Source organism: Argiope bruennichi, chromosome 4 (genome assembly GCF_947563725.1).
Source record: "Argiope bruennichi chromosome 4, qqArgBrue1.1, whole genome shotgun sequence".
NCBI lineage: Eukaryota > Metazoa > Arthropoda > Arachnida > Araneae > Araneidae > Argiope > Argiope bruennichi.
In genome coordinates this window covers 46,956,583-46,980,668 of record NC_079154.1, presented here as the reverse complement: position 1 = coordinate 46,980,668, position 24,086 = coordinate 46,956,583, and the positions used below count along the sequence as shown (strand labels likewise).

At 30.5% G+C, this 24,086-nt stretch overlaps 1 protein-coding gene across 1 annotated transcript in view; it reads right to left on the bottom strand.

Moving 5' to 3' along the window:
• LOC129966244 (receptor-type tyrosine-protein phosphatase mu-like) overlaps positions 1-23,013 on the bottom strand; it is a 229,437-nt gene extending 206,424 nt beyond the window's left edge. The window contains exons 1-2 of the mRNA XM_056080659.1: positions 22,782-23,013; positions 14,951-15,213 (exon numbers count right to left, since the gene is read on the bottom strand). Coding sequence (XP_055936634.1) covers positions 14,951-15,213; positions 22,782-23,013 — 495 coding nt within the window. The remainder of the gene's footprint in view (positions 1-14,950; positions 15,214-22,781) is intronic.
• Between the last annotated feature and the right edge of the window lie 1,073 nt (positions 23,014-24,086).

Here is a 24,086-nt window from a genome sequence, read left to right as displayed (position 1 = left end):
CTGAATTCGAAAAGTACCTTTTCGGAATTAAATCTGTCAGAATGTGGACACGATAGCTCAATAATGCTTTGAATTAGATGAATGAAAAAAATTGACATGTAATTTTAATATAAAAATTGCAGATTTCTGTCAAATTTTAAGCGAAATGTATACGAGGGAAATTCGGCCGTATGAGTGCTGGTAAAGATGTTAACTGCAAAATGCAAAGAAATAAAGTGATAAAATTGAGCACAAAGTTTAAGCACTAAAAGTTTAAGTCCGTATCAAATTTTGAATCAATGAAATCCGGCAAATGTTTAACAATCTGTATATTTGCATATATGTAAATGCGAAAATTCAAAAACTTAACAACCTATATATGTATGAAATATTTTTAAACACTAGTTGTCTTTGGCGACTCATTTGTTCGCCAAGATTATTGACTTTTTAAGCTGTTAAATAATAAATATGGAATGCATTTCAAAAGCATCCACCTTGCTATTTGAAACGATTGAAAAACTTGAATTAAATTGAATAAATATACTATAAATTGAAAATAATGCGTATTACGAAATAAATGAGATAGTGAAAATCCTACTAAAGAGCTTATGATACGACAGCAAAAGCATATGATTGAATGTTTTGATGAACGAGTTCGAATTCCATCATAACATTCAAAAACAGTGTTACATTGTGTATCCAATTGAATTAAGAAATATTTTAACATTTAAGAAGAAAATTATGGAGAACAGAATTGATATCATTAAAAAGATAGTGTTTTGATAATTAAAATACCATTTTTGTTAGATAATTAGGATGTTCTGTTCTTAAAAGTTATGAACATCAATTTCCGTAGGCAAATCATTGCGATTACCCATCTGGAGACGATTAAGCCTATTTTTTTGTTCGATTAAATCTTCTGTTTGAAGTCTGTTTCTTGATTTCTTTCATGTCTTCTTTCCTCTGACTGAATAATGATTTTGGTGATGCAGCGAACCCTTACCAGAACATCTCTGATGATATTTTGCAACTCTTTTCAAATCTTTGAATTCAATGTAGCTGCAAAAAGGGCTACTTAGTAAGGCTGCTAGAAATTCACACGATGGTTTGAGTTTTATTTAATGGTAGATAATTTATAGTTGACTTTCGTCATTCGATAATATTATATTATATATATATAATTAGTAGTTCTATGTCAGATTTTGGGTTCAATCAATAGGGGAAATTAGGTATCCAAAATGAATATGTATGTTTTCCTCACTACATTATGAAGCGAAACATACTCATATATGTAAAATAACATGTATACTGAAAATAAGAATTTGAGTATTCGTGGCGTTCGTTGTCTTATTCAAGGTTCAAAGTTTTTTTGCAGAAAAAAGAGGGATAATATTTTAATTATGGAATATGCTAAAAAGTTTCGGAGAGACTTCTCTAGCTGATTTTAACTTATTTTCCATTATTTAGATGCTCACAAAATGTGTTCATCAATTTTCCATTTTGCTAAATTGTCAATAAATAAATATCAAAAGGGAAATAATAAATATATTATTCACATTTTTTTCCTTATTTCATTTATCGATTTTATACTTTGCCGATTCCTTCCATTCGGTTATCACATATATTTTAGTTATTATTTTATTTACAAATGCATTATCAATTTGCCCTGTGAAAATGTGAAATATATTAGACTTTGATTTTACCCTCATATGATATTTTAATTATAGTGATAATAATAATATCACGGCACGAAAACGATTTTTTACAATGATAATGTTTATTTGCTGACACACTCCCCGTAAACTATAATCATGTTGAAACAAATTGTTTGAAGAAAGCTACTTGAACATAGAGTTTTCAAATTTGGAAATTCTATATTTGATATTTTTTTGGAATTAAATGGTAACTAAAAACTGTAATTACATTTTTTAATTAATCAAACTTTTAAGTTTTTCCGTCAATAATTTCGAAGAATGTTATGTTCTAATAATTATTTTCACAGCATTTTAAAATTTCAAATAATAATTCATATAAATTCAGATCAATTAAATAAAATTGCAAATAAATCATTCAAATTGGGCGAGTCAATTTTATTTTCTTACTATTTCTCCTCTAATTTTAATAATTTTTCCAAAACATTTTAATTATATTTTACTTAAGTATTTTGCTTTGTTTTACTACTTTTATATATAAACACATTACAATAACAATAAATATATACTTTTTTCTATACGTTATCACAGTTAAAATAATAATAAGAAAAACGTGTTCGGCAACTGTCTGAGTGCCCATCATACTAACAGCATTAATATAATACAAGGGGTGTTCATATCACAAGGTATGAAACGGCACTGTGGATATAAATGAAGACTTTATTCAAAGTATACACCATAGGCCTGAGCACAACGATCCCATTGATTAACGAGCCGAAGGATTCCTTGTTCCCAGAATTCCTGTGGCCGTGACGAGACCCAGTCCTACGCAGCGTCCTTGAGTTCGTCGTCCGAGTTGAAGCGCTTCCCTTTCAGATGTTTTTTCAGGAAACCAAACACATGAAGATAGCAGGGCGACATGTCCGGGTTGTAGGGAGGATGGTCGAACGGCTCCCACTTGAGCTTGGCCAGCTCCGCGTGTGTGACCCTGGAGGCATGTGGACGCGCGTTATCATTTAGCAGAACCACGTCCACCGTAAGTATCCGCGGGCTTTTGTTCTTGATGGACCTGCGTAATTTTTGGAGTGTCTCACAGTAGACCATCGGAGTTAATGGTTCTTCTGAGCTCGAGGAATTCAACAAGTAGCGGACCTTTATTGGCGAACTCAAGAACACTGTGAAAGACTGGGTGTCGTCACGGCCAAGCATTTTGAGTGAGAAAATGAAATTATCAAAGTCGCTTATGTTGTTAATACTGTGTGCTAAAATTTTGTAATGCGATCTCTCTTGAAATTGGAAATTGGCTTGATAAGATCATTGAAAATGTTTCTAGGAGTCTAGAGCTTTGGTAAAATAAAAGTGCTTATCCACACAGAACGGGAAGAGAAGTGAAGTTTTCTAGATTTCTCTCGAAAAGAGGGAGGAAAATTAATGACATATTTAAATTCCTTAATTTTCAAATGAAAGAAAAATTGTCGAAATGGGACCAGTGATTGAGGCTACAGGATTGGTCTTTTAGATTTTTAGATTATCTTGATTTATATAGATTTTAAATATAAAATAGATGATTCAATCGTGAAACTTCATTACGTTACCATATTTCGAATAAGAGATTTCAAACCTCGTCTTCTTTTCAATAACAATTTCGAAATCATTGCCAAAAAATTACAAATTTAAGAATGACAAGCGAAAAAAAATATACTGCGACTGGAATAACTTTTTTGAACGTCTGCTTGTTTAGCGTTATCAACGTCAACAAAACATTCAGGGCGTTTAGCAGAACATTCAGATGCGATCATTTTTAAGTACATGTTAAAAACAGTAAGTTTATGTTTGAGTATTCGCAACAATTGCGGAAAGCACATTTGTGATATTTCTTTCTATATTTGATCTCTCTACTTTACAAATGAGCTTCAAGTCACTTCTAATCAGTCTGAAAGACATCCTAAATCCCTGTTTAAAGGGAAGGAAGGCGACGTCTTTGTTTACTCAGAGCACAGTGAATCAAGATCACAGGGTGAAGTTTTCGGTGCTGTCTCCGGACCCTCCTTCGGCGCACACCTTTTGTTCCTTCCGTCGGCGCATCATAGAACAGATTTGCTCTTGAAGTTTTTCCATCCCATTCCGTCCATTCTTCCGACTCATTGCCGCTCTCGTGCCTTCCTTTATTCTTTTGCTTCTTTATTCTGCTTACTCTTTATTCCATTCTGTTCCTCTGGAAGCAGGGGTAGAACAGTGGATGTCTCTCTTGCCAAAAGGCCTATTGCTATTTCGGTTACCCACAGGAAAAGAATGGCGAAATGACGTCATCTGGCTTCCTTTTCCACCAAATGATTGTTCTACTTGCCGAGATCCCCCCTTCAATTCCCCCACCCTCCTACCTTTTTAATTACGACATTCGTTCGTGGGCTGTTTTTACTTCACCTACTGGGACACGGGAACAGACTCGGCGTGAAGCCTTTTAGATGTCTGCATCAGATAGTGGCAAATCGGACATTGGACAGCTCGTTTTTTTAAAGAAATATTTGAACACTTCGTCGTAAAGTGTTGTCTATCTAAAATATGTATTTTGTAAACAAACAGGATTTGGTTATGGATATAACTGATTGATTATTTTACAAATTACATTGATATAAAAATAAATTTGTGGAATAGTCTCAGATGATGGATTAGATGATATATTCTTATAATTAATGCTTCGCAAATTTATTTTTATTTTTTTATTATTACCCCTATTAAGATATTTTTCTCATCTTTATGCTATTTTTTATCATTTGGAATAATTATTGTTATATATTTTTAAAAAATCGTATGATTTTCCTTTTTTTTTTCCTATTTTCCTTTTTAACTTTGTTAAGCACACATATCGAATTCAAATAGTTCCTATAAAATAATGAATAAGAATTTTTAACCCTTTGATTTTGTGGTCTATTTTCTAGATATTTGTAAGTTTTAAAAGGAATTGTATGAAAATCAAAGCAATACAGCACCTAATTTTTTTTCTTAACTATTTTAAATAGCTTTCCAGAACAGCAAAATTTGAATTGGATTTTTCCTGTGTTTTGCTCAGTACAAAACAGTAGTCCAAACGTGATTTGATTACAAAGAATTTTGATTTTATTTAATTAGAAATTTTGGACTTATGTTTAAATAAGTCTTTGGAATCTAGTCAAGTAATTCATACTATTATGATGTACTAAATTAAACAAAACAAACCGACCAACAAACCTTTTAAAACCGACAAAAATCCCATAAATAAACTATCCACTTAACGAACAAATTTTTGTCTTCATTTTCATTGAAACTTGTATGAGAAGTTTATTTCATATTAATATTTGAAATCAAAAAATAAAATTAATAATTTCAAAAAATTCAATATAAATCAGAATACATTAAAATAAACCCGTGTCTAAAATATCTCAGAATGATAATATTTTAAGTTTGATTCAACTATCTTTATTTTTTAAATTTACTCTAAATTATGCAAAGTAATGACGCGTGCACACTAAAAAAGATTGATTTTAATATCATACCAGTATATATGGGTATAAATACAGCAATAAAACAGTGGAAAACAACTTTTAAAATATACTTAAAAACTTATTTAAATAATAAAAAATACACTTAACAAATTTATGTAGCTAAAATTCTGAGTTTTTAAATATTAAAGTGGTTAAAAATTGGTTTTAATGTAATAATATACATAGAAGTTATTAATGAAAACCGATATATCTTCAATTAATTTTAATTAAAAAATATGATGGAAATTTTAAGAAGCTTTTTATTGAGAATTTACTACCCAAGAAATAAATATGGGATAAATTTAATAAATTTTGGTCAAATAAAGTATTTGAAAGTTGTTGTTTTTTTATTTTGAAAATTTCGTCACTCATGCCATAATATACAGGTTATAAACATTTACATATTAAAATGTTGCCAAACTACGATAAAAATAATGCTTCTTAAAATTAAAAAAAATACTTTAAACAGGAGCAGGTGAAAAGAAGGTTTCTTCATTAATTTCTTCATTAATCCATTCATTTCTTTATTAATTTACCATCTTTTCGAAGAAGTGAAATAGAAACTTCCATCAATTCTAATTAAACTTTTCTGGTTTAACTGAAATAATCCTTTTAAAATAATTAATTTTGCGGGAATTTTTTTGTTCAGTTTTGGTCCTTAGTCAGTTTTTTTTCAAATCGTTTGCTTTAAATGTGACAAAGAAGATTTTCTATACAATTTCCGAATCGGAGAAACTGTCAAGAAAATCAATGTTTAATTGTTTAGCGTAATTTTTATCTACATTTCCTAATTACCAAAGACTTTTTGTTTTGAAATAATAAGTTTACAAAGATTATGCTTAAATATGTATTTTTAAAGATGAAAAGCATACAATATTATTTAAAAAAAATCCTTTTTTTTTTCTTCTTTTTTTTTACTGAGAACTTTTTTTTGCTATACATTCATCCTTTCAAAATATATAGTAAAAAATTGTTAGTGCAAAAAAATAATTAAAATGATTTTAAAATATATATTATATTTTATTTCAATGTGTGGGAGGTTGATAGCAGGTTTTAGGGTTATGTTTCATAATAGAATGCTAAAAAGGCAGTATATATCGCGGAAAAGTTTCTTTATTTTCGACGGATTTGTTTAGAATTTGCTATGAATCCACAATTTTAGGAAAGATCAAGTATGGAATTTCATTATTTAAAATGTTAATATACATTTTAAATTTACAATTTTAGTAAAGGATGAAATAAGGAATTTCATTTATTATATTTTATTTATAATAAAATATAATAAATTTTATAGCTATTGTGAAACGATTTAATTTTTTTGTGATATCTAAGATTTTTTGAAATATATTCAGTTAATTTTGAATTAGACTTGGGTTTTAGATTTTGATTTCATATTATGCTGCTCTTTATCACTTTTTCTTTTGAATTGCCTCAATTTGGTAAAATGTGATTTTTGCTCCAAGTTCTTGAAGAAGCAACCAGTCTATAAAAATTCTACTAACATATTTATTTGAATAGAAATATCATAAAATTATGTATATTTCCAAATGAGTTTTTGGATGACCATAAATATATACAAACAATGTAAAATTAATGCGAATTTTCTAAGCTATATTTTTTTTAAGATTAGATAACATTTTAATCAATTTATTTAGCTCATTAAATAAGTTAAGACTTGCAATGCTATCTTTACGTTTGCTCTTATTTAATATAATTCAAAAGTAACAACTAAATTTTCCAAGTTACAAAGCACTGATCAAACTTTAAATGATGAAGAATCTAAACGCAAATTTTATTCGAAGCATTTTACATCTATAAAATATCTCGCCTTTAAATTTTGAGACAAAATATTTTCTTTCATGAAAAATATTGCCCAGACTCAAAATAAGAACTTTTTGAGTCTGGGCAATATTTTTTATAAGATTTTCTTTTAGAAATGTCGATTTTACATAAATCTTGGAAACATTTTTCTACAAGTGGCATATCTATTTGCTATATAGTTTTTTTTGTTTATGCTATATGAAGAATGAAAAATAGATGCCATTTTATGCATCAGATGAATATTTCTCATAATGTATATTTACCACATTTTGCTTTCTCTATACACTAAATATACAAAGGGAAATTATTGTAATAATTAAAAAATTCCAGGTCGAGATTCTGACAAATCTCAACATTTTAGACCTCAGTGAGGCAGAAAAATACATTTTTGACAATATGTCTGTCTATCTGTGAACATGAAGTCACAGAAATTCTAGATCGATGAAATTTGGTACATGATCTTAACACCGCGTTTGCAGATTTCTATTAATTTTGAACAAAATTCCTTCAGAAGTGGTCTGTCTGCCCGGCTGTCCGAATATAGGTTAACATGATAATTATGAAACAAAGATAGTTAAATGGGATGATTTGGTACACTGATTTAACATCTAATGTGTAGATACCTATTAAATTTGTAATCAAATATGTCAAAGGATTGATCGTATGTCGTTCGTACTTATAAAAGCATTTAAACGCATTGACTTAAATGAATAAAATTTTGTAAGTGATTTTGTGACTACATTTTCAAAATAGAGTTACAAGAATTACAGCACGAGAGAGGTGCCTGGTGATCCAAAATATGATGATAAAACAGATATAGGGTTTTATCTGATAAACAAAGAGTCAGACGACGATGCGAAAGTGCAATCAAATATCAACGAAAGATACGCTATCGAACAACTATTTAACCCTTTAATTCCAAACACCATTTGAGTTCGAATACTTCAGAAACTATATCTATACTGGAATACCTGAGTATCTCTTTTTGAATCAAAAAAAAAAAAAAACCGTCCTACCTCCTAAGAAACCGCGATAAAGACCCATTTCTTAAAGAAGTCATTCAAAAGAGGTATCCACGTAGCTGATAGTTATTAAGCAAACATATACAAGGCCATCTTTTGAGTATTCTCATAAAACCTCTTATCTCTTCCCCCCCCTCCTCCAAAGAAAACATCTGGGCGAGCGTCTCTAATGAACAAAGCAAGCGTCACAGGTATCCAATCAATCATAACGAAATGGGGAAGAATTAAACATTGATATCCAGGCTATATGGACGGATTCCATAGCTTCCTTAAACGGGCGCTTACTAACTTTCCTTTTTGATGGAATCAAAGTATTTTAAGTACATAGAGATGAAGAAAAAAATTTTTACTACTGCAAAGGTGTATATAGCAACTAATTATATATAGTTATTAATAATAGGTTATAATTAGTAAAAACCGGCAAAAGTGATTAATAAATTGATTATGAACCGATTATTATTAGTAATAACCGATTAATTACATATATCGTAACATGTATATTATTTTTCGTTAATTGCCTTAATTTTCATGTATATTATTTCTCCATTCAATTTATTTGATTTTAATATGATCCCTCAAATCTGTTGAATATTTTGACTGACTTGATAAGCAATTACACTATTCGGAAGCATAAAATAAATTAATTTTGTTTGCAAAAGAATATAAGCTTTTTAAAGCTGAAATCCTGTGGATACAATTTTAGTTTATACGCACGCCAACACAGGGAAAATAGGAGATGCACGTTCTTGTATGTTTATTATTGTGGATAAAAATGAAAAATAATTTTTAACGAGGAAACGGAGGAAAACAGCTTAGTAATTAAACTGACAAATTGAATAGATAAATGATTGCATTTTGAGAGAGCGTAAAATCTGTTTGGATAATGGATTCCAATGTTTCAGGGGTAGACATTAAAATTATTAAATGGAAATTCATCAGTGGCAACCCATCTAGAAATCCGGGCAAAAAAAGCCATCCTTACTACTTTTTTTGTAATCTACACATCTTGAAAACTTTTAGAGAATTTCTAAGAATGATATTTAATATTATTAAAATGAAAGTAATTTTGGCATTGTTGGTGATTTCGACAAATAAGTATATATGAAAGCTGAAAGGAGTAATCCCCAGAGTCTGTTTTAGCTTTTGCGTTTAATTCTATAATGACTGTTAGGATGTTTTCAGGTGATAAAATTATTATTATTAAATGCGAGCGAAGAGTTAAATGTATGGTGATATTCGTTTCGAAAAAATATCAAATTTTAAGAGAGGTTGCTCTTTCCCCTTTCATAAAATCTTTTACGCTGATTAATGTGCAGCAAGCGATCTATCTAACAAAAGCTGTTATAAAATCTTTACAGATTTAATATTTATACCAGTGCTGTCACTATACAACTTTGATGCCAATATAATATTTATTAGATGATCATCATTCAACATTTGCTATGGTAAGAAATTAAAAATTATAAAACTTTTAAGATAGTCTTAAATCAGAAGGCTTCTAAAGCGGTCATTTCAGAGAAAGTAGTGACTGTTTTTAGCAATAATTGATTAAATTTAACTTCCATTTATAACAATATCTAATCATTTTTGATCCGAAGGAAATATCAGCTGCTTAAATTCAATTATACGTTTTATATTTAACTGTATTTTCATACTTTCCTCAAACATGTTGATGTGTGTAAATGTCATTAAGTCCTGTTATTGTAATCACTTTGCATTAGTTTATTGTGTGCATTTTTTAATGGAATCAAAGATAATGACATTGCTGTGTAATTAATAAACTTAGTTAATCTATTTCAAATTACATGTTCTCATTCGAGGTAAGGTAATTTCACTTTCTAATTCCAAATATAAACTGCCATCACAAATTTTTTCTAAAAATGATAAACAAACTATTTCTTCTTTAGCTTTTAGCAATGGAAGAAAAAGAACACGTATTAAATATCTGGGGAAACAATAAAAAATGATTCGAATTTCTTTAAATCAATGGAAATAATAAAGAAAAAAATTGTAAAAAATCTGGAAGAAATTGAATAGTCATTGAAAATGGTGTCATTGGAAGGATAATTTTTAAAACTTTGAAATGATGTGGAAATAAGTTTTGCGTACAAATATTTTAGGTAAAATGCTAAATTTTCGCTTGAATTTTAATAAATTAAAGTTTCAATAAATCATTTTGACACGTGCATTCCCATTCTCCAGAGTGTATTTCAGCCACATTGTCAGTCCCGCAAAGTGCTAACACAAACACACACACTACTAGTAGATATAGAGATATGCCGAATCATCCAAAGAAACCTTTTGAAATTTAAGCTCTCATATCTTCTATTTTCACATATTGTTTTTGTAATTATAAATAGCTTCATAATCAAATCAGGTGTCCATCCAAAATCATGCTGGTACACGGTAAATAGCATTTAGGTAAATTACTAGAAGAAATAAATAAAAGGAATCGATGAAAAATAATCACACCGTAATCTGTATGTCTAATAGCAAAATACTTTTGAATACAATTAATAAAGTTTCCTAATTATTTCCTTAGATCTAAAATTAAAAAAATACAAAATTCATGTAAGGTAGCACATACCAGGAATTTACTGTCCACTATGAACCTGATAAATTAAAAAAAAAAGGAATTAGATGAAAAGGAAAAACAATAAGACCAGAAGGTATTGCAAGAGAGAAAGATGGAAATGATCCATATATCAGTCTCTCTCACAAAATTTATTGATCATTCTTTATATGAGAAATAACATATCATAAAAAATAAAAAAAAATGTCTCCGCTTGTCGACAAAAAGATATGGCATTATATAGATGAACAATTTCTATAATAGAAGCGCTATAGGAAAATTATTAACTCTAGCTTAGCGAAAAAGTTGGTCTATTGGATTATTTTATAAGATAACTTATAATCGTTCTTAAATATATATGAAACTAAAATTCCATATTTAGAATATTCTGTTAATCATTTAAATAATATTTGAAATATCCTTTCTCGCTCACAGAAAAAATGTGGTTTATTTATTTATTTTTTGCATTCTGTTAATGGAATTGTTACTTTCTTTCCTTTTACATAAAATAGGTAAATAAATAAAAGATGAAATGACAATAGGATAAAAAAAGCATTTATTAATGTATGAATTAAGTAAGTAAAATTTGCATGTTTTTAACAGGTGAATTGCGTTATATGTTATAAAAACCAAGTTCCAATTTTAATTATTTTGTCAAACAAATATCATAAAATGGAGTACAATATGATGCATGCAGTACAAAAGCTTGTAAGCTTTACGAATTCTGTTATACCATAAAAATCCAATGCTTTCTCTTGCGCTACGTGATTAAATAGTAAGTCTCAAAGTCAAATCTGTACTGTTTGCAAAACAAGGAATAAAGTTACAATATCGCGAAATTTAGAATGTAGAGGAACCGGATATTTATATTATTAATAGCTCTTTGATGTTGTGGGATTGTCTCCATTTAAAGATTCATGTATACAATATACAGACAATTAAAATGGCTTATGGATGGAAATTATTGGCTTTAATGCCAGACAATTTGGCGAAATCACAGACATGAAATTATATCTAGACAATTTATTTGAAATGAAATATAAATAATATTCTTGACAAACCAGTTGGTTGCCTGAGGCGATAACTCTAGCAATATATATTTAAGTTAGATTGTATAAATTTTTTGAATTTTATTTTAAATGAAATTACATTCAGATTTTACATTTCATTCTTTTTCTATAACTCAGGTATCCTTTAATCCAATTTAATTTGATTGTTTTTTATGGCGCAAGGGCCAATACTGGCCAAGCTGTGCCAAACTCAAGTTAACTTAAAATACAAAAAATATACTCATTATAGTTAGGGGATGTAAAGTTAAAATAACAAAGTGAAAATAGAAATTAGATATTATGCATGAAATTGATGATTGATGAAATTAAGTAAAAATGAAAATACATTAATATGGTAAGGTTCACCAATTATATCTTTGAAATTTGGATAATCACTGCCGAAATATTTTATTCCTGGAAAGCGGTATTTAGGGCATTCACATATGATATGCCGAACTGAAATTATAGTACTACATTTTGCACAAATTGGAGTTGTGTCTGAATGAAGTAAATGTTTGTGAGTAAAATGAGTATGACCTATGCGAAGCCTTGTTAACACAACACTCATTCTACGGCTGAGAGTGTCATTCTTAAACCCAGAAATAAATGGTTGGATGGAATTTAATTCATTATCAAGTTGCGAGTCCCGAGTACTCTGCCATATACGAAGCGAACATTGCTTTAAAATTTGATCTAAGTCTTGAAATCCTTTAATCCAAACAATTGCAATATTCTGTAAATTTGAAAATTATGAATATATCCTGTAAATGCCCTGGTGACTCATTAGAAGACTTAGAAATTTAAAAACAAACGCTTGTGTTAACGGTGAATATTAGTTTTCAAAAACGATAGTGAAAGTAAAAATAGTTTTGAAACGAGAATGTATTATTTCTCTTCCTTTAAGATTAAAAAAGCTTCGATTTTGAACTAAACACTAAATACAACTTCCGATAAAATGAAGTTATAAAGCCAAACATAAAGTATTAAATGAGTTATGACTTTAATGTATCTAAATATTAAATTACACAAATTACATTATCACACAAAAATCTAAATATTTTATTCTCTGCTGACTAAACACAAAATCTCTACCAACAAACATTGCTAGAATGAATTGGAATATTGTAAAAAAAATTATTATTACGTTGTATTACGATATTACATTATAATTGGTAATCGAAAATAAAACATGCAGATGCTTTTTTGTTCAAATATTTCATCATATAAAACCTTTACAGCATTTTATAATATACATTTTTGTAAAATGAGTAAAAAAAACATATAAAATAGCCTTTTCTGATTGAATAAGTATAATATCATATAATCTTTATTTCTAATTAACCTGGACACTACAATTTTCACAATATTGTGTAATATAATTATGTATTGCACAAAAAATCATTAAAAATGTAGCATATTATCTTGGACTGTATTTTTAGAGAATTTCTTTATTTTGTAATTATATTTAACGGCTATTAACTACAAGTAAAAAGAGATTCGAAGCTTATTGTATTTTACGACATGTATCAAAAATATGTATTAAATAAATATCTAACATGTTATACATGTATAAAAACATAATTATTACAGGTATTAATGTAAATATCTTTAACGAGAACATAAGGCAAGATGCAATGTCCATTAGTACAGCAAGATAGGAATATTTTAATATTATAATGTATACATGATGTATTATAGTGTAAGATATAATTTTATAATCTGCTATTTCGTGCTATAAATAATATCCCCAATATCAAAATAATACGAGGTTTGTAACTTCTATTCCATAAAAAAACTTCTTAAGCAATTCATACTCGATACAAGCAATTCAATAGAGTTTTTAGCCACCCCCTCCCCCCACAAGGCAAAAAATAAAGTGTTTCTAAAATATCAGGAAATATATAAGAATAGGAATTAAAAAAACCCGATTTAAAGCGGTATATTTCTCAAAAATTTTAATGGTCCATTTTAAATGATGATTTTTATTTTTGTAATTCCATAATGTCAGTATCTTTAAAAAATTATAAGATGCATTTTCCTATTCTCAGCAATTTTGCACATCTTATGACATTTTATAAATAATGGCTTTAAGCATTTAGTAAAATATCATATACATATCAAATAACACAAAAGCCGAAAACATAGCAAGTGCTTATAATCAAAGCTTCTATATTTAAATTATAAAAAAGGAATGAAAAAATGTGACTATAGGAACATGAAATATCAATGATATACCAAATTACAGCAAATTTCAAATGATAGCGAAATAAATGAGGGAAAATTTTTATAAGAGGAAAGATAGTAGAATATAAGCAGACAATTCGTATCATAATAATTCAATTACAATCGTGGTTCATATTAATTACGAATGGCAACAGTTATCATTCATTCTACAAGGGAAAAATGCCATTTTTATAAAATTTTCCGTTTTTATTTAATGTTTTTATTAGAGAGAGGGCCATTCATTCCCCATCTTCTGAAATTTTACTATCACAATATAGGGTTCTTATATCGTGACAAAATGTAAAACACAAGAATTTTCGAAATTCAAATTATAAAATGTCCTTCGAGATTCAAGAAAGTTAGACAAATTATATTTCCCAAATTTGTTTTTAGGGCAAATCATATGGCTGGTAGGAATTACTATCACCCTTATAGTGACAGAATGTAGAACATTTTTAAAGAGTATCATTATTATGTCTTTGCATTCTTCAGACCGTGAAATATGAACTTATTCTAAACAAAAATGCATATAAAATTTTGGAGGCAGGAAATTTTAAGCAAGCCCTTATTAGATAAAATTTCAGAAATTATCTATTAAATAACTGGTTAGCTTAACAAAATTTTCTCTTTTTGCTTTTAGAATCATATTTTATATATCTATTTATATGTAAATTTCAGATATTAATCTGATATTTAAAATCATTTATGCATCTAAACAGTAGCTATTGAACTAATCATTTCTTACACAAAGATATACACAACAAGTTTTTGAAAAACCCATAATAGGAAAATTGTTAAACCTATGAATCATTTTGTAATTATCTGAGAAATCAAAATGATGATCTAATTTGTGAAATAATGTTTTGAAACATTGATTAGTTATTATTAAGTATGAAAGGTTATTTACTTTTGCTCCCTTACTGGAAATCACTTGAAAATGCATGTGTGTATATCATATTTATATTCTGTTTATTTGAAATTATATAAGATTTCAACTCATTAAAGAATTTACAGTTCTGTAAAAGGAGAGCAACTACTCCCAATAAAATCTTAAAAACACTACAGAGTAGTATTACTTCGACAGGACAGTAAGATAACTGACGGGGCTTACCTGGAATTCTATCTTAGCCAGGACCTCGTACTTCCTGAGCAAGGCCACATGTTTCAGAAAGTTTGCCGATTCGATGGCCGCTTTGGGGATGAGAGGCAAGACCCTCGCATCCTCATGCAAGGGTAGGAGGCCACTGTTCAGTAGGGATAGCTGTATGCGGCTGATGGAGTGCGTCGGTCGAGGGGTCCGCTTCTTGGGCTTCCGGGCCCCGCTGTGGCCCGGGCCCGGCGCCCGGTCCTCCAGCTTGAATGTGTCCCTCAGGACTCACATCCAAAGCAACCCGTTCTCACACCTCCTGACGAAGACACTCCAGAGATATCTCTGTATCCAAAGGACAGATTTTCGATTCGATGAGGGAATTATGTAAAACCCACTTGTTTGAATCAGATGTTCAAAGAACAGTTGATAATTTCGTCCACTAGAGATTAACAATTCACTCGTTAAAATAAATCAGGTAAACAAAAAAGGAAAGAAATAAAGTTTTTCAGACTTTTATGTTATCATTCGATACATCTTTAGGAAACATCAAGACCTTTGAGTTGATGATTTCTTTTTAGTATCTCAATAGTGATTCACTTCGAAATGTCATCTAGTGTGACTCACATAGCATATTCTGATTATGTCGTTCAGAAAACATTAATTTTCAGATAAAATCAAAGCTACCAATAGGTAAGCAAGATTTATCGGAAAAAAGTTCAGTAATCTCTGTAACAAAATATACACAGATGAACAGAAACTTCGATGTATATTTCATATGGAACGTTTTATGTGAATAGCAACTTGGTAAAAACTATATCGGTAAAATAAAAATTCACAAATCACTCGAGCAAACCATTTTGGAATGGGACTACTATCGGCGATACGGAACCACTTGTTGGAATAGTTTACCGGAAAACTGTTTCTCCCACACGTAATGGAATCGACCACCCATCAAGATAGTACCAAAACACGATTCTGCCTCGATTATTGATTAATCACCTGAAAAAATTTCGCCCGGGGGTTATCGTGAGGAAGGGATCGTCCATGCGCCCGGAATCAACACGTGCTCTGAGGTTTGTGCTTGGAGCGAGTCCCCTTCGTGTCTTCCTCTCGGAGACCGATCCACTACTGACGGGAGAGGAGACGAGTCTTCTAAAAATAGAAGGGTTGATCCCGCTCCTCCCCACGGAGCATGCGCTGATTTGGGTATCGGAAGCTCCATCTGCTCAGATTCGTACATCTCGGCGGGATTTGGTCAACTACGGTCCGTTTGCGGCGGTTTCTTTCGCAAAACTTTTTCGCGATTGCTTTTTCTTCCCAATAAAAATTTTAACAGATAAATAGAAATACTAACAGATAATCAGATTTTACGCAACACGAAAACCACATCAAGAGTGAAGTTCTAAAAAAAAAGAAGACTCGAAAACAAATAATTTTTTTAAATATTTAAATTGTATGATAAAATAATTTAAATATATAATGCAGAATTTAAATATATAATAAAAAATTAAAATCATTTTTTGTGTATGAAAAGATATTTAAAAATTATGCTAAAAATTTATGTTTGTTGTTATTTCATTTTCTGAAGGAATAAATATACATTAAGAGGGAAAAAGGTAATTTTTCAATAAATTCGACATTTTGAAATTTTGATACCTGTCGAAGTTTCAGACAGCTACGAGTTTCATAAAACTGTTTCTAAGTACTTTTATTTCAGTTTACTATTTCCTGTTTGTAAAGACAGTATTTTCAATCTTTCATGTATTTTCTTATATATGAGAATTTAGAAATTTTGTAAACTTGTACTTTTGACTTTGTAAACTTTTCTGACTTTAATCATCAATTTTTCGATTATATTATTACATTTTGATTTCAAACTAATGGCATAAATTTAAAGTGAATTAAAAATGATTATATTATTTTGTAATATAAATATGAATCCTAATTTAAAAGTAAAGAAAAGTAAGAGATAAAATATAAATATTCTGCTGTTAAATATATCAGCATAGGTGTACTTTTATTAAATTTATTGTAATTATCTAAATATTAGAATATCCATCTTCACGCAGTTGTTATATCTTGAGACTCTGCGCACCACGGAAATTATGTTCTATATACTTGAGAACTCACAAATTCAAAAATGTAATAAACGAATTCTATTTTTATGAGTAAAAAGAAACTCCATTATAAAAAAATACACTGTCTTATAAAAAGGTCCTAATGTCTACTCTTTGCTCATTTGGAAATAATGAGAGGAAAAATGGTTTTTCTGTTTAATAAGGAGACATGTATTTGGAGGGGTATAGTTAATAATAGTTTTATTATGTTGTTCTGTAAATGAAGTTTACAGAACAACTGTAATTTATTGTGTTATTCCATTCAATTTGGCCCTTATACTAAATTCTCAGATAAAAGTTTGCTTTTAAAAGCATTCTGATTCCTCATATATAAAGTAAGGCACTGTGTCAAGTGACCAGCCTGCTTTATCCATCGTCTGTCTAGTTAAAAAAGACAGACGACGGATTTAAGACGACTAAGATTAAGATTTAATTTTGTTCTTCTGTTACAAGCAAACGTCTGACGAAATCAACAAAAAATTTCTATAACGGATAATTTTTTTCTTTCACTTTAGCCCTATTTATAATTCCTTAATCATTCATAAATAAACAGTAAAAACAAGATTAATAATTTTTGTTCAAAAAATTAAACACACTCTTCATATTATTATTTGGTTTACTACTTTCTCGTATGCAAAGTATATAAAGAGAAAATATTATGAACGTCAAAAAAATTCGAACTAGAGATTGTGGCGATTTGGTTTGATATGATTTGATGGCGCAAGTAGCAGATTTGATCATTCTGCGCCAAACATTTGTTAAACATGGTTTTCATGTTGAAATTTAAGGCACTCTAAGAAAAAAGATACAATTACATCAGATGTAAAATTTGAATATCTTTTAAAAAGGTAAAAATATTTGAATGAGGGTTATCACCTAAAATGTCATGTAAATTAAAAACAGTCGCTTCAAAAGGAACTTGTCGTTGTGTAAAAAATCTTGGCATTCACATAGAATATGCTTAACCGTTAAAACACAGTTGCATTTATTTCAAAGTGGTGCATGATCAGAGTGCAAAAGATGTTTTGGGATCAAATAGATGTGGCCTATTCGAAGTCTCGTGATAATGACATCTTCCTTTCTGGGGTGAATTTTATTTTTGAAACATTTGACAGATGGCTGTATTTGAAATAGTTTATTTGTAGATAGCTTTTCCCACGTAGGTTGCCAGAATTTATTTTGAATTATTTTTATTGCATCGGGTAATGGAACAAAATTTTCTTTCAACATGCTTGAGCTTTTTGCTGCTTTGTCAGCTTTTTCATTTCCCCAAATTCCGACATGCCCAGGAATCCCACAGAATTTAATTGCGAAATTATTTTTGAGAGAATTATATATATGCAAGCTATTTAGGATTTGGATTTTTTGGATTTTATAGGCACAAGAGCCATGGTGTTGACTATGCTGCGCCAAACTGTATTTTTTTCAGGATATAAATATAACATTTCAGCTATAAAAGCAATGTGAAAACTTTTGAAAAAGATGAAGAATACTTAAATATGTGGACAAACTCCTATTGATTTCAAAAATGCCAAAATTTGAGCATGTGGTGTCTTACCAAGTAAGAAAGGTGATGGAGTGTCCGAATTTTGAAAAAAGTGCAAACGCTGAGCATTGAAATTTAGACAATCTGACAACATATGTTGGACAGACATTTGACAATCACAATGAGAACATAGAGGTGGTTGTTCTCCTAACAACTCGTGGAGATGTTTGAATCTAGTATGTCCAACACGTAAACGGGTTAATGCTGTGTCTGCTTTTCGATTCGGTAATGAAGACCACGATTGTACATCAGGTTGAATAGCATGTAGTTTATTGTTAGTTTCAAGGTGCCACTGAACTTGCCATTTGGAATAAAGAAACTTTATAGTGTGCTTATTTATGTCGCTTACAGGAATAGATGTGATCGCTGGAATACTTGCCTATTTAGCAGCCTTGTCTGCCTCCTCATTGCCCAGAATTCCTACATGAGAGGGTACCCAACAGAATAAAATAGTAAAATCCCGAGAAGTCAGTTTGTTAAAAATATCTAGAATTTTGAAAACCAAAGGATGATTATGAGGAAGAAGATAAAATGATTTTAGGGATTGTAAAACATTTAGAGAGTCGGTATAAATAATAAACTTTTTTCCCGGTCTCCCAGAAATTTCTTCTAATGCATATAAAACTGCAGTTAATTCTGCCGTAGAAATTGAACAAAAGGAATGAAGTGTAAAAGAAATGACTGTATCTGGTAAGACAACAGCGAAAGAGACACGATTAGATGATTTTGACCCATCGGTATAAATTGGAAGAAAGTCTTAGTATTGCTGTCTGTGTTAAAGGAAAATCTACTGATAAATAAAGTTCTGTTGTCTCAGATTTGTTAAAAGTGTTGAATGGGTTTAAAAATTGCATATTAAGATTTTTCCAAGGTGGAAAGCCATTTACCAGCTGTGGAGTTCCGTGTAGGTTAAGTAGGTTTTCTGAAAGGAAATTTTTTACTCTTTTAAAAAAAACACTGCTTCAGATTTTCTACCCTCTTGCAGTCTAACTAAATAAGGGCGAAGTTTAAAATCATAAAATGGATGATTCATGTTTTACTGAATTCTAAAATAATAGTTCAAAGACAATCATTCGTCTTCTTATATCAAGGGAAGGTTTGTAACATTCGATATAAAGGTTTTTCACAGGGGATGTCCTAAAAGCTCCGGAACAAAGTTTGAGTGCTGTGTGATGAACAGGGTCCAGTTTTTTTAAAACACTTTTTCTGACAGATCCACAAATTTCGCTGCCGTAATCCAATTTAGAGAGCACCGTGGCTTTATATATTTTAATCAAAGAGTCTCTATCCGTTCCCCCAAGCTGTAGATGACAAAACTTTTAAGTTATTCAAAGATTTTTCGCATTTTTTCCGTAATCATTTTACATGAGGGAGGAAGGTTAGCTTTTTGTCAAAGATTATTCTTAAGAACCGGATCTCGTCTAAAAATGGAATGATTTCATCATTTAATTTAAATTCTGGGTTAGAGTGTAAATTTCTTTTACGGAAAAATGAACCCCCCGCAGTTTTTGATGTAGAAATATTAAAACCATTATTATTGCACAGTGGATGGTATTCGATACTTCTAATTTCATAAAAGTAGGATAAACAAAGTCGTTTCCGCCTGAGTTCCAAGGAGGAATCACCACTTATAATTTGTAAACTTTGAATTGGCGATGTTCTAAAAGCTCCTGTAGCTATACGAAGTCCTTGATTATATACTGCATCCAATAATTTATTAGGTAGATTTGGTAGCTGAGCCATATATTGGTATCACGTAGTCAAGCTTTGAGCGTATCAGTGATTTGTGTATCTTAAAATCCAGTATCTTATCTTGTCCCCAAAAGGTGTTTGACAGGATTTTTATAATATTTAATATTTGCAGGCATTTTCTTTTCAAGTTTTGAATATGAGAGCGAAAGTTAGTTTATTATCTAATATTACACCTAAAAACTTATTCTCACTAACTGTAGGAATGACGACTCAGTCAGTCGAAACTCTGGATCTGCATGAAGGCCACGTCGCTTGCACAAGTGAACTCTGTTTTCTGAGGGAAAAAAAAAACAAATCCATTTTTCAAAGCCCAGTTTGTCATGTTGTTTATGGATATTTGTAATTGTTTTTGAATGAACTCCAAACTTTCATTAACACAATGTATCTGGATGTCATCGGCATAAAGTGAAATATGTACAAACGGTGTACGAAACAATCCCATTTATTTTTATTAGTACGCTACCTTAAGGTACACCTTCATGCTGAATGAAAGTGTCTGATAAAATATCACCGACACGAATTTGAAAGATCCTTGTTCACAAAACGTTTTGCACGAAAATTGGTAGTCAACCTTCTAACTCTCCGACCCGCCCTAAGGCACACGGATTTAAACCATAAAACTGAATGACCGGACCGCCGCAACAGCAATTGGCGGGAACTGTGGTTGAGTCCTAAGGGCCGTCACCGGCCACGGTACAACCCTCCCCGAAGGAAGTACGTCCCGTCATCGATGGGGGGAGCCAGATCCCCCACCTATTAGTGTACCCTCCAGGGTGGCGAGATCCAACCACCATGCCGGAAGCATCTCATCCTCATTTCGAGGTGCCCCCCCGAGGGTCAACGAAAATTGGTAAGTTCCCTTTTAAGTCAAAGTTAAATAAGTTTTTCAAAATACCATAACGCCAATCGTAGGCTTTATACATATCAAAGAAAATGGATGCAAAATGTTTTTTTCTGTATAAGATACAAAAGCCTCTCTGATAGTAGTCTCCAGTTTTAGTAAATTCTCCAATATACTTTTTTTGCGAAAGCCGCTTTGGAAAGGGGAAATCCAGTTTTTCTCTTCTAAAACATACATCAGTCTGAGACTAATCATACGTTCTAATAATTTACAGAGAAAACTAGTAAGGGCTATTGGTCTGTAGTTAGCGGGATCTTGCCTATCTTTCCAGGTTTGAGAATAGGAATTATTATTACTTTTTTCCAGCAAGTTGGGAAGAACCTTTCTATCCAAATTCTGTTAAATAAAGTTAAGAGTAACCGCAATGACGAATCGCTTAGATGTTTCCGCATATCATAATGTGTAGAATGTAGAATGAGATTTTTTAATGCCTTTTTTCAATTCATGAAATTTAAAAGTAGTATTATATTCCTCCCCATATGAAGGTAAAAAATCCAATTTTTGCTTCTCGGCCTGTTTTTTGAAAGCAATAAAATCTTCTGGATAAAAATCTTCACTGGATATGTTATAAAGAGTTTGTCCAATTAGATAAGCAATTTCTTTTGCATTAGAAATTACTTGCCCGTTCAATTTTAAAAAGGATATTTTATCTGAATCTGAATAACAACCAAAAATTCTTTTTATCTTGTCCCACCTGATTTTAGAAGGCATTTGTCCTTGAATGGAATTAGCATACGAATGCAAGGATTGCTCCTGGCTAATGCGTCGGATTCTACGAAATTAAAATTTTGTTTTATAAATTTAGTGTAATTTTGGGTGGTAGGGTACCTACTGAAGGTATTCCATGTCTTTTCTAGTGTTCTTTTATAATTTTCCCATTTATCATTCCACCACGTTTTGCATAACCTTGGTATGTTCCCCCATGTTTTGGGAATACTGAGATCTGCTGCTGCAATTATATGCTCAGTTACATGCTTGACTGCCAAATCAATAGAAATATCATCAATCATATCAGGCGTTAGTTGACATATTGAGTTGAACAAAATGCCAACCAGTTGGCTTTATTAATATTATATCTCACTGGTCTTTTAGGAAATAAAAAAAAATCATTGTGAATGTACGTCAATACAAAAAGGAAGTGATAACTGTTGTATAAATTTGAATCAACGGAGATTTTCCAGTAAGTGGCAAGGGAAGGAGAACAAAGTACAAGATCAATAGTATGGAATGTTTTGCTAGCTTGGTGAAAGTGAGTGGGAGTATTGTCATTAAGTATACAGAAACAATGATCATCAATCAGTTTTTCTATTTGCCTTCCTCTAGTGTTAATATCAGCATTATTCCAAATAAGATTATGTCCGTTAAAATCACCTAAGATAAAAAAAAGGTTCTGGCAACTGTTCTTTAATTGATCCAAATGTCCTTGTCCAATATATTCATTTGGTGGCAGATATAAAAAGCAAATTGTTGTTAGTACTTTCAACTGAATTTGAACAGCAGATGCTTGCAAATTTGTATTTAAAAAAACTTCATTACTTGGCAAATGACGTGTAGTTAACGATGCAACTTCACCAGATGCTCTAGAATTTTGTTCATTATCTTTTCTTTGAAGAACATAGTTTTTAAGATTGGGAGAGACACATGGAGTCAAATATGTTTCTTGTATCCCCAAGAAAACAGGTTGATACTTGTTAATAACAGCTTTGATATCCTCTTTATAAGCTTGATAACCGTGGCATTTCCAAGAGACTATATTAATATTTATCATTTCGATTTCCTGAAGAATTTAGATGTGAAAACTTTTGGGTTGGCTGTGCCTACTCCAGCTCCATCACTCAGAGATTCGTCGGATGGATGAATTTCTAACTCTACTATTTACGTCTATCGTTTCTTTCTGTTCATCTTGATTTTGAATGGAAGGATTCCTTTTTTTTTCTTTTTATTTTGTGGAACTTTTTTTAAAAAGATTTTTGGTTTTTAATTATGTTTTTTTCTTTAGTTATTAGATTTTACTATTTCAAGCCAATCTTTCAGTTTGACGGTAATTTACTCCTCGTTTGAGGGAGAAGGAAAAGGCTTCGAGATTGTTTGTGATGTACTACTGTTTTCTTGAATTTGTATCGGTTCAGTTTTCATGCTTGAACAAGTCGTTCTTTTTAAAGTTGTTCTGTATGGGAGATTTTCCTTTGGAGTTCGATTTTCAGCTATTTGCCTAGCTTCTGCAAAAGAGATGTTTCTAGATATTTTAATGGTCTGAATTTCCTTTGCAATCTTCCATTTGGGACAGGATTTGTGTCCTTTGAGTATCAAAAATAAATATCAGATCATAAATAATAGGCTTATTTTAGATTATCACATTATTTTGTTTATGAGAAAGTAAAAAAGTAATAGGGGCAAATTTGTTGACTCAGCAAGAAATGTAATTTTGGATATTTTCGGATGATTTTTATTGCTGCCAATTCAAAACAATTTCTTAATTCGAAAGTTATGACGTAAGTTTCTCCATTTTAGTCACATGTCTGGATTTGCAAGATGCTTTATATTCCAAATTACTAGTGGATTGATCATTATTTCCTTAACTCGTTCATGGACTGTGGAAAAAAAAGCCAAAAAGAAATTGAAAAATATTTAATGACCCATTATTATGCATTTTGAAGTAGTTAAACACAACTTTAAAGTGCACAACAGTTTTAAAAATGAGTGAATATAAAAAGTACATGATAATGTAATTTATAAATTTGATTGTTTTAGCATTCATGCTATTTTGCATCACAGTGAAAATGAAATTTACAACATTGTCATCCACGAATGTATAAGATTTAAGAATTCATTCATATAGCT